At 46.4% G+C, this 12,329-nt stretch overlaps 1 protein-coding gene across 1 annotated transcript; it reads right to left on the bottom strand.

The window, feature by feature from the left end:
- Window positions 1–3,164: 3,164 nt before the first annotated feature.
- LOC119403448 (uncharacterized) lies at window positions 3,165–10,980 on the bottom strand. The gene is made up of 5 exons (XM_037670381.1): window positions 10,925–10,980; window positions 10,087–10,466; window positions 8,792–9,015; window positions 5,988–6,277; window positions 3,165–3,477 (listed from the first exon to the last, which is right to left on the bottom strand). The coding sequence occupies exons 1-5, from the start codon at window positions 10,978–10,980 to the stop codon at window positions 3,165–3,167; spliced, it is 1,263 nt and encodes a 420-aa protein (XP_037526309.1).
- Window positions 10,981–12,329: the final 1,349 nt, after the last annotated feature.

A 12,329-nucleotide genomic window follows, 5' to 3' on the forward strand; every position in this document is an offset into this window, starting at 1 on the left:
ATGATTTCATTCTAAATAGTCATTTGAAAGTGGAGGTCGGCGGACGCTTACGTTCCGTAACAGAATATCTGAAACCACATGATGCGTTTTACGGGTCCCACAATAATGACTCCGGCAGACGCCTATGTCTGCTTCTTTTCATACATACAATTACAAACTGTTGCAGGGAGGGGTGTTTAGGTTCTTGCATGAACGCCGACGTAAGAGACGCAACAACACTGCGCATCCTTGGGAAGAGAAAGTGCGCATGACTTTGACATGAAAGAAGCGTCTAGGGCGATGAATCCAGCAAAAGCCGTCAATAGTTGTCGACAAAGAAGGCTGCCGGGATCGGAGCACCACCTAGCAGCTAAGGTGTTGCACAAATAAGGTCAAGACCGTGGGTTCGATTCCCGTATCGGCATTCGCGTTTTGACGGGGCCGAAACGCGACAACCGCCCCTATACTTAAAAAAAGAAACGTTAAAAAACTCCACATGGTAAAAAATTTCCGAATTCCTTAACTACGGCGTGCCTGGTAATCATATCGTGGCTTTGGGAGGTACAATTCAGTTCAAGGCAATGCAGGTATCTTGCTTGCTTGGTTGTTATGTTTAAAGGATCTCACTGAGCACAAAGAAAACATATTTGCGCACACCATCACTGGAAGTCACACTGATCCTACGGCAGCTGCGTGGCTTTTCGTTACGACAAACGCAACGGCGCTGTGTCCTGCAGCTTATTAGGAGGCATAGCTAAGCACCCCAGGAGAGAGAGTAAGAGGCTCAAAGAAGAGAAAGAGCAGATAGGAGATTTCAATCAACGTTCGAAATGGGCGTTCGCAAACTTGCAATCTTGATAGACCAATCAACGAAGGCCGCGGTCGCCTCACTGCCGCCAGGCGTATGCGGCAGATTGTAGTATCGTAGAGAAGACGAAGAAGAAGAAGAACCACGGGGCAGGGCACTGGCTTATCCCAATATTTATATGCAAGAGTGGCATGTTTATGTAAGAGGAAGGTGACAAATGACGAAATATGACCAGGGAGGGTTTCTTATTGCGTTTTTTATGGCGGGGGTTATAGGGTATGAAGACCAGCTGACGCATGCGTTAACCTGTGCCAGGGCGCTACGAGTCTTCTCACTCGCTTGACATGCTTCACTTCTCGTTGGACACCTCACCATATACCGACCATCTTGTGAAATATCAGTGAAGCCTCATCAGAGAGTTCGAACCCTGACATGAATTTTGAAAATGAAATTTTTTTACTTTCCCTCTTCTCAACAGTGTTGTGAGGTAGAGCACCTGCGTGCGTGCCATTGACCGTTGTGAACTCCCTAAGGCGTCTATTGCAGTACAACTGCAAAGTATCTAAAAGGATCTGTAAAAACAATACGTACACCTTCGTAGCTGTGGAGTTTGTTATGTGGCTGATGCTGAAAATGATGAGGATGAATTATGTTGAGCTCTCGGCAATGGGTCGGCAGCTTTCAAACACCCACTCGCTACGAAATTCACATGGCGCGACACCAGGAGCAAATAAGCCTCTTCCATGCAATGTTACATCTGTTATGCGACTCCTTGCTCGGACGTGACTCTATAGGGTCTCTTTCAGAAGCAGTTTCAAGCTCTACTGTGGCTGTGTGGTAAAAGGCGCGACTGCCACGAAGAATGCTCAGGTTGATTCCCGCCAAGCCGGTTTTAATCCTTGCATCCATCGAGACTCTCGCTCCAGACAACGTTACCGCCCGACACCGCTTTTCTGCGACACTGTCTCTTTATCGCGTTAGAACATCCGCATGCGCTGTTCGCAGAATCTTGGGATGCAGACGAACTTCCGACAAGTGGTAGCAAGGCGTGTGTGCGGAGCTACTTAATGACAACCGCGACCAAGCATTCAAACCTAAGTGACGTAAGCTTGCCTTCCCCTATCTTCTCGCCAAGCGTCCCGCACGGAAGTACGTCTTCTTAAGAAGACAGTGCTGCATCTGTGCATTTTCTTCCTTGTGGTGTGTCCTTCGTCCGCGAACTTCTTAATCTGCCCACCTCGCGCGCTAGACTTCACTTGAATCTAGTTGTTGCTCTTTGTGAGCCATGGTTTATCTTGGTTTCGCGGTACATCCCCTGTCCATGTCCATTTCTTCTTGATTTCGACAAATATGTCCATAAAATCTTAGTCATGGGCACTCAGGTAGATGCACTCTAATGCTACGCAGCGCCCATCGCGCCATAGTAGAGACACGACAAGGTAAAAACTAACCACCTATAGAACCAGTCCTGGGCATATTGCACGCACAGCGCAATAGAATGTTTTGTAGGAGTCATTTGCCAGCATCATCGAGTCCTGAGGATTTTACCCCACAGCACTCCTATAAAAAGGAATGCAAGTTGTGTGGAACGCAATTTCGAACCATCGCTGTTTGTAAGTACAGCGTGATTTTAGATATAGAAATTCAATGATAACAGTGATGACGTTACTGCGGAAGCAAATTTCTTACGCATATTACACCTTTATAAAGCTAGCTACAGAAAGCGTAAACGTAAAAGCTGCTAAATGGTACATTCACAATTCGTTCGGATGATTATCTTGGTCCATACTCACAGATTGTTAAGATCCTATCATAAAAAAAGCAACTCACGATATCTTACATACTTGCTGAAAAAAGGAAAGTACCGGCAGATTAAGAAAACGTTTTTTCTTTATTTTTATTTGGCAAAATAAGTTACTTGCGCTATGGCTATGTAAACGTGAATCTTAAATTCAAGAAATAGAAAACTATTGACGGCTGTTATTGCGGAGACCGTAGGTTTGAATAATCAGGTTGCGTTCACTTAATGCAGTGCCTTAACAGCCTTCATAAAAATGGCAAATCAAAAGATAGGGTACAAACCGCGCCTTGCCACAATCTCATAGAAACAGCACCGATAGGCTTATCGAAAGACAACTCAAAATGAATTATGTCGGCGACCACTGTACAAAACACGAATATTAAGCGTAATCGAATCGTTCGCTCTAATACCAATGTATATGTTTCTAAAAGCGGCTCAACAGGAACTGAAATTGACACAAATTTCTTATACTGCAGCATTAATAAAGATGCAGCAGCTATTTTCTCCAGTAAAAATAAAATAATTGGCAGTGTGGAACTAGCAAAAGCAAGAATATGGTGCTCGCAGAAGGGCTGGTTAGTCGTGTTCAATCTGGTCCAGCGTACGGCCTTCAGTTTCAGGGATCAGGTATATAGCTGTCGTGGCGACGGCTGCCACTGTCAGGCTTAACGCCAGCAGCGGTCCCTTCTGCTGGAAAGCGGTGAGCACGTCGATGCTCGAAGTACGCAGCAGGAACGCCAAGAGCCAGCGCGACGACCACACGATGGAGGAGCCCAGCAAGCGAATCCTCGAAGGCATGAGCTCGCCGGTCAGCAACGTCGGCAGGTGCATACGCCCGTCGAGTACGCCACCACGAGCATTACGATCGAGATCGCGGCCCCCAGCTCGTCTTGCCAGATTGTTCAGTCACGGACCAGTGGCTGCACGAGTTACAAAGTGGGAATCATTTTCACCTACGTTACGGGGTACACGGTCTGGACTGTCGCATATGAGCTTTTCGCAAACGATAACATGTAGTGGCAAGCTAATAGTGACTATAATTTCTTGATTCATTTCATATCTGCCAGAATTTATTCTATATTATCTGGCCACTGAAATTAAGTCTCGTTGGATTCTCTATAAGTTTTTTTTTACTTGACGGAAACGCATAAAAACCTCGGCACTTCTGGATTTTTATGTTGAAGGCGTTCTTGAATAGGAGAGTGAGAATCTCTACCGTGCAATAATTGTTTTTTAGGCAACGATACATGGGTTTTCCTGTAGCAATGTTGCGGCGCTGCAGGGAAACGTCCAAGTAAAAATAAATCAATTTAGGCATTTACAAGAGAAGCGTTGAAGTTTTCGTGGGCAGTTAGAGAATTTGCCAACGTAGTGACACTCCTTCAATGTTATTGTTCAGAAGATGTGAGCCCTCACTCACTGTCATCTGTAGAGATGCTATCAATGTCTGTCTCTGCATATGGCGTTATCACAACCCGCATGTTCAGAAGGTATTTATAATTAATGGCACATCGGTTTGTCCTACTCAAGCACTCTAGAGCCTCTGGCGACGTAGCAGACCTTAGGTTTTTTTTTCAGAGCACTAAGTTCGAGCTCCGAACAACGAGACACGCCCTCACTTCGCCCTCGGGGCGTCATCGGGATCTGGTGTAAGTGGTTGTGCAGCTTCCGTCGTTGGCGTGGTGAAGAAGTCGGCTGCACATACTGCATCAGTTCACCGACACCTGGTGGTCTTGTTTGTTGCAACAGACGTTTTGCCAAAAATGGCTTGTCGGCCACCAATGACTGCTCGTGAGACTCGGTCACGCTTTCTCAGGATCGCACGGAAAATGAGCTCTGCATCATTATCAATCCTAGTCGGAGCTTGGTAGCGATAACCGAATGTACCACTAAGATAGTGCAAGTTTTAGACAAAAGCCACGGTAATCCTTGCATATCGATGAAGTCAGGCTCACGTGAAAGTTAGGTGGTCCAGCGGCGGAAAATGAAAAGAGTAACTGCAACCAGGAAGGCCGACGTTCCGAGCTGAGTGCGACGATTACGAGGTGCGTTAGGGTTGCGGCCAAGGTGGCGCAGGCGAGGTGAGAGAAAACCAGCACAAAGGCCAGGAACTGCGGCGATACTTCAACCACCACGTTGCTCATCACTTGAACAGCGCGCAGCAGAACATTTGGGCGCTGAGATGTCTGAAGGAGGTACAGCAATAGGCATGTCGACATCACTCTGTCGATGAGAAAGAAATAGGAGACACAGAATCAGAGAAATATGACTGGCTAAGTGTGGATTCCTATTGGTGCAGCGTTGGGTATTTGAAAATCTCGTAAAACGCTGCAGTACGAATATAACACCATTAAGGCGGTGATGGTGTGTCATTTATCGTCTACGCGCTCTGATATTACCCGTTGTGAAATAAGCATATGCAAGGTGGCATCGCAATGTGCATTTTCAAACGCGCTTAAAATGTGCAATAATATCGTAGAGGAACGCACACACGTCTGTCCATGTAGTTTCACATTGAGAAGCGCCATGGAGTAAACAAGTGAACATGACATATCAATCGAGCGTCAAAACCTATAAAAAGCTTCGTAAATTCTGATATATATGGCGTTGGTAAACGCCTCAAATGGCGCTGGTTATGGCGACTAAAAAAGAGGAAACTTCATCATGTTAAGCAGCCGAGTGCTCTCGATACCTCTCATGGGCCATGGCGGGGAAAAATACTAAGATATAATTAATGATACGTGCGTCTAGTCGATACAGCGCTCTTATTTGAATTGCAACAATGCGGAGCCCGCTCTTGATCCCAGCCTGAGAAAGCGCTTCTGAGCCGAAGGTGCAACCAATCGCTAGAGCAATCAGAGAACGGAAAAGGGATTACGTCAACGTACATTCTGCAGCAAAACGAACAAAGTACTAAAAAAGTTGACAGTTGGGTGAGTTGGTAGTGAATGATCGTTCACTGCAAAACACTAGACATGGAAGAAGAGCAGACTGAAGCGACACGAGCAGAAACTCACAACTGGCTTATCAGAACCAGTTGTGAGTTAAGTGTCGTTCTTGCTTCTAATAAACAAGTTCCGAGTTTGCGCTCGTGTCGTTTCAGTCTCCTCTTCGTCCGTGTCTAGTGTTGCGCTGTGAACGTCGAGCTGGGTACGTAGGCGCCAAAGAATCCCCCCGTGTAGCCGAGCGGCTCGCGTTCACAACACAAAGGAAGCAACAGAAGCAACTGACCGGAGCTCAGCGAGATCACCATCCACTACCCGAGGTCAAAGGCGTAAGGGCCTCAAAGCGCTGGTACCTGTAGCGCGGTGCGTTAAAAAAAATCAGCGGAATACAATCAGAGCGCTCGATTTCGACCAGCCCAAGGACCATACCATGGCACATGCAGAGGTTCTCTACCTCGTGTTACTGGGCCACAGGCGGCTGGAAGTGGCGGCTGGCTTCTGCTCCTCAGCTGCTTTTCCCTTGTGGTCGCGGAAATCGGGTGGAGGGTCGACACCGTACAGACGCATCAAGGCCGTGTCGGCGTCCAATGAAAGGTGCTTGGACATCAGCCACCGGGGATTCTCGATCACATAGCGCTGCAAAGCCAGCATGGGTACCGAGGCCATCGCGCAACCGACCGCCTGCTGCTGCCACGCGAAGCCTGCCATGGCGTACGCACACAGCATGCCCGCACTTGTCGCCACCTACATGCCGCGAAACGTCGTAAGTACTCTCAGAGCAGATTGTTTGATAAGTTTCATAGCGTATTTTCTAACTTTATATGCAGGGGACAGCAGCTCTTGAGATGGTGTTCATTCAATATTCGTGTTTAATGGCCGAATGGCATTAAAAGTGATTCATTCCGAATCCGTTTTAATGGCTGCACTTGTTTGTCATTGGAACAATAGATTATCCTGGTTGTATTTCGTTTTGAACACATCGCAAAAGTGTAATTTCCCCAGCACGATGTTACTTCCGCACTGAAAACTTTGTTTAAATGTGGACATTTTATTTTGCATCCACTCTACTGGTAGGACGCGAAATTCGACGGTTCTAGGTTCAGATCCCACCGGCGGGAATGATGTTTCAATATTTTTCGTCCACTTTAATTTATTTCGATTTACGTCGTAATAAGTACACTACAGTTAAACACAACAACTAATGTCCCATATGTTTTCATTGGCCTAATTGTCTGTTGGATTCAATTTATTGTATCCACTCTCCGAGTAACACAGCGCGTAATACTCGTCCTAGACAATATTTGGGCAGTTTGTCACTTTATAAAGTGATTGTTCAACACTGCGTTCTAGGGCTTCTCAACAAAGCAGCAACCCTGTTAAGACATTATAAATTATGCTAATGGCAAGGAGAAAAGGCTTCTACAGAAGGTGGGAGGGAGAAAAAATCATGCGTAACTACATCGCCAACGGGCAGCCTCACCTATCAAAAATAAAAAGTGCCTCACGAGTGGCCGATGACTTATTTATCATATTCGCAAAAAGAGCTCATCAACCAGCACGTAACTGCAAAATCTGACTGTTTAATCCTAGGAACACCGTGCAAAGTAATTCAGTATTAGTACGCGGCTCAAAGGGTAGACATTCAGCTAGAGTTGGCTCATTGCAGGTGGGGCATAAGAACAGTGCGAAAAACTGTACATGTGTTGCTATTGTCTGCACTTGAATTTCCTGCCCTGTTCTTGGGACCTACTTGCCTATTGAAAATATGTCTACGATATCGAATGGAGGCTTCCACCATCTATCATTATGGTAGATTACGGTGTTGAATATGGTGGTATATGGTGCATGCTGTAGGATGCTGACGTATGACGGATGCTGGAGAATAACGGAGGGCAAAACGGCTCTACAGTGTCAGAACATTTGTGCCTACCTGCCACATGTAAATATGAGTATAAAAAAAACAAGCTGTACACATAAAACGTGCCACCCTTAGATCCCCTGCACAGTACTTTACCACTACGCCACGCTGAAACACGTTTGGCCCTCTGTAAAACGGCTAGTCAACACAAGCACATTGTTCGGCTTCAGTTTCGCATGTCCCATACTCAAGACAGACGCGATCTTCATGTCCTACTAAAATTTGCATATTTATGAAACACAAACAGAATGCTGCCGCCATCGAGTGGCATGCCGGTAAGGGCAAGAGCGCTGACTTTCTTTGACAATTCATAACCCAACTAAAAAAAAAAAAGATCCCATGTGAACCGAGGAGCAGATACAGTTTACCGGCTGTTACCACCTAGTTTAATAGCCATTATTCGTTCTTTGAAAAGAGCGGCATGATCAGAGGCTTTATGTTTACTCTAACCACTTTCATTAAATACGCGCCGACAATTGAATGAGTATTACGTTGTTTTCTGGCGCAACCGACGCTACACATCGCAGTTGCGCCAGTGCACTGGTTTGTAGCTTTATCGATAGCTGCAACTACATAACAGCCTATTCACTATTATTTGCACCACATCCACTATTATTTCCATCTTATGGACCAACGACACCGGCATCCAACAGCCCAGAATTTTCTATAGGGTGCGCGTAATGGTGAGCAGGGTATCATGTCACTGCCTTCCATCATAGGTGATACTGCATTTACTTTTTCTTTTTTGGTTTGGTAGCTCAGGATAAAATGCGGAATACGTTACTGTGTAAAACTAGATTAGTCGTCGTGGCATAAAATCTTTGAAGCAAGATTTTTTTACCCTTTAATATACACTTTCGTAGTTCAGTGGGCCACCGTAATATGCAGATGCTGCGATAAGACAACGCACGAAAAAATTGAACCTCGCAAAATAGGCTAGGAGCTTCGTGCGTCGATACATCGCCTATTGTGTTTTCAGATAAAAAAAAACACATGAGTATCAATCTCTAAATGAAGGACGAGCCATCGTTCTGGACGATAAACACGTGGTGAGACGCCAGATTTTTTTGTGCGCGTGTCAAATTCTTCTCTTTTATTTTTGTCATGCATAACTGTAATGTATATAAGACTGATATTCATAGTGTCTGGGCATAAATAGGCAAGCTACGCGCACCTGTCTGTTCTTGTTGTTTTTTGCGCAGTGTGCATGGCGCTCTGAGAATGGACAATGCACCCTTAACAAGCCTACCAGCAAACGTAACTAAACTTGGCAATACTTAAATCAAATTTTTTTTTGTCCATCTCTTGAGTCTCTCTCATATTTTTGTGATGAAACAAACCTCAACGAGTCCTCCGTAGAGCGTTCTCTTGGCTGGAGGAGCGACGTCGGTGACGTAAAGGCAGACGCAGTTGGTGATGACGCCCACGCAGATGCCGATCGCCACCCGGCTGACGACCATCATGCTGACCTTGTTGGCCAACATCAAAGACACCCAGAAGCTAGTTAGGCCACCCGAACACAGCAGCAGGGTCCTTCGGTGGCCCGCAAGGTGCAGCAGAATGCCTTCATTGCCGACAAGTACAGACAAACCAACAAGAAAAAAAGTAATATAGTCGCGCCACAAATCGCTGGGCAGATGATGCACAACACGTAAAAGGCAGAATTTTCCTAGAGCTGTGTGCAGGCTATTTGCGTTTCTAGAAAAAGGAAAGTCAGGCAGAAAACGTATATCCATAATTGGCAAAGTATGTACGCATAGCGTTGGATACATTAAAGACATGTTAACTGCCAGTGCATAGCTCTTCGTTACACCCATAGCGGCAAGCATATGATGCTGAATACTGCACTAGGATACTAGTTTAACGCTTTCGGGTCTTCGAGGCCATGGGTGAATGTTAGATTCAGGGAACCTCCTGCCCTTCAGTAGGCCTTAGATCCATATTACAAGCACCCGCTGGATGTCGGGTTGGTCTGTTAGTGGAACACGAATCGCCTCACTACGACGCGATTCAACGTAACTGTCGCACCTACATCGCGGGCGTCCACTCCTGCGATAGCGCATATACGAACGTTATAAAACGCATACAGTACCGCAACACCTCGCACCGTAACAACTGATCCTCTAAGTCAGGGGTCTCGAACACGCGGCCCGCCGGCCTCATGCAGCATGCGGACCTCTCCCTAGCGGCGCTGCCCGCATATGACTGACTTCATCCAATATACATTTTCTAAATTTCTTTAGCAAGTATGTGTATGAGCTACACACACGTGACTGGTCTCAAGCAGATTTTGCGTGGGCCACCCGATGCAGCCACCATGTGTTAAACATAACCGTGGAACAAAACCTCTATGTTCAGAATAAGCGTCCTGATTTCAGACATTCTGGAGATCAGGATCCATAAGAGTCTCGAAACGTGACAGGAGTCCCCTTCAGAAATGACTCATCCATGAAGTATCAGAAATGCCTTTCAAATGGCAACGTTAGCCGACATTTCTTTCAAACATCTACATTGTGTTTACGCGTAGCGTCAGGATATGTCGCCATCACTATATGGTGAACCAGCATAACGCTAGCGCCATTGCGCATTCAGGAATACCGGACACGATGTAACTATACTGCTAGAACTTGCATACCTGAGATAAGGGCGCCAACGCTGGCACCCAGGAAGAGGCTGTCGGGGATCCAGCGGTTGTCGGGTGGCTCGGATGGTGCGTCGCGCCGGAAGCGTCGCTCGATGGAAGGCATGGCGGCTGAGCCGTAACCTAGCGCCATGCCTGCGGCCAGTGCGCCTGAGCAAGCCATCAGCAAGGCACGCACATGGTGACCACAGGGCCTGAAGCTGTCCACTTGGCTGAACGGTGTAGCGCCCTTCGCCGGATGCTTCAGCTTTCGCAGCGCATGCATGGCCGTGTTGAACGGCGGCGACGACAGCACATCCATGGAATGGCTCATCTGAGCCGACCCCAGCGCGTGCTGCCGTGGCACCAGCGAGGTGCGACTCGTATTCGATGGCCTGCAATTAAGCAACAAAAAAAACAAACAAATCGTTATCTATTTTTATGTTTCCTCGAAATCTACACTAACAATGCATTCTTCCGGAAGTTTATGTGCGCTAACTTCCTGATGATACGATAATTATTGTAGCAGAAAAATAAAGATCAAAGCATATAGGCGTGTTTACCGTGCGGGAAGTAGGGTCCTGGCTCTCCCACTTTGAGAAGTCTGGGAGGCTTACTGCGGCCGCAAGATGAATAACTTTCTACTCAAAGTATCGATAGCCTAAAAAAGAAGGTCCCTTAGAGACAATAGAGTACAGAATCCTGCAGCTGCAGCGTCCTCCAAGGCATACTTCATGCCACGCAAGCAACACAGATCGTATGGAAGACCTTTTTGCGTTCAGATGGGAAGTCTATGAGATCATAATCTGAGAGATTGCTCTCATGAAAGTGACAAATTCAGTAAAGCACTTACCCATTTGATTTCTTAAGGCAGTCCAGTTTAGCAAACAGCGCCTTGAAATTCTCCATCTCTTCTTCCGCGTGCACTTCTTAAGAGCGCGAGACTGCTTGATGATTGCAATGAGGATCACCGATAATGGCGCATACCCACGACGCTGAATGCTGAAAAGGATGCTGGTAGAAAAATATAAAGGAGGCGATGGAGATTTCGCGTAAAAATCAGAAATAAAAGACAAAGCTTTTTTAGAAACTAACTCATAATATTATTCACTCGCTTTAACGATTTTCTCATAACATGGTTCGCACAATCCACAGGAATGTCTGCGAATGCTGGACGTCAATCAGAAAGAAACAACTGTAACATCAGGCACGTAGGCAAGGGGGGGGGGGAGGCAGGGGGGCACGTGCCCCCCTAAGTTCGTCCAGCCTTCTATATTCCTGGGTAGCTTTTTTTTTGTCTTTTAGCCAAGGAACGACTTTCTTTCGAACAATGAGGCCTTGGGACCCCCCCCCTTCCCCCGAAAAGAAAAATAAATCCTGGCTACGCACCTGTGTAACATAGGCCATTACCTTTAGAAATTCGGCAAGCACATGTTATTACCGACGTAAATACTCACGAGGGGTGTCGATCACATGAAATACTTTTTGGAGAAGAGTAAAGCTGTGCAATTACCGTCAGATCGGCATCACCATGTCGTAATCGGCAATTTATCGTTCTCCTAGTTTGCCTCTGTCCGTACTACACAAAGTAATATCAACTACTTTGATAGTTTCACGTCTCAGAAGAATGACATTATTCTTATATGATATATGAAGATATGAGTTAATTGATACCGAAATAATTTCGCGCACTTGGGATTACTTAACCTGCACATGAAGTGCATGCCCGTAATGTGGCCGCCGTTGCCAGGAATCAATCTGGCAGCCTCGTGCGTTGGAGCGCAAAGCGATGACTTCTGTACGCCATCACGGCAGGTGCTGTGCTAACACATGGGAAAGCCACGTTTATTACGGAAACTTCACAACACGGGTAAAGACCGCGCAAAGAGCAATGGGACGAAATTGACGATGGTAGTAAAACGAACGAAGTAAGGCGTCGGCGTTACGACAGTGTGATGACGACGTCTGTGTGACTCGGTGACATGGGAAGATGGTGTCGATGAATCTTGACTGACGGAGACAGTATATGTCGACGACAATGGGACGACTAGGACGTGGTCACCATGATGCTATGGCCATACGCACGATGGCGACTGTTTGACGACGACTCGTTGATGCCTACTGAATGGCGTTGACCTAATTGTGACGAGGGTGTCATGCTAATGAGGACAACGTGATGTTTATATCGAATGAACGAATTCGTATGTTACGACGGCGACTTAGTACGGTCGATGGCTTGATTATGAAGATGGCTATAT

This window comes from Rhipicephalus sanguineus, chromosome 8 (assembly GCF_013339695.2).
Source record: "Rhipicephalus sanguineus isolate Rsan-2018 chromosome 8, BIME_Rsan_1.4, whole genome shotgun sequence".
Classification (NCBI taxonomy): Eukaryota; Metazoa; Arthropoda; class Arachnida; order Ixodida; family Ixodidae; genus Rhipicephalus; species Rhipicephalus sanguineus.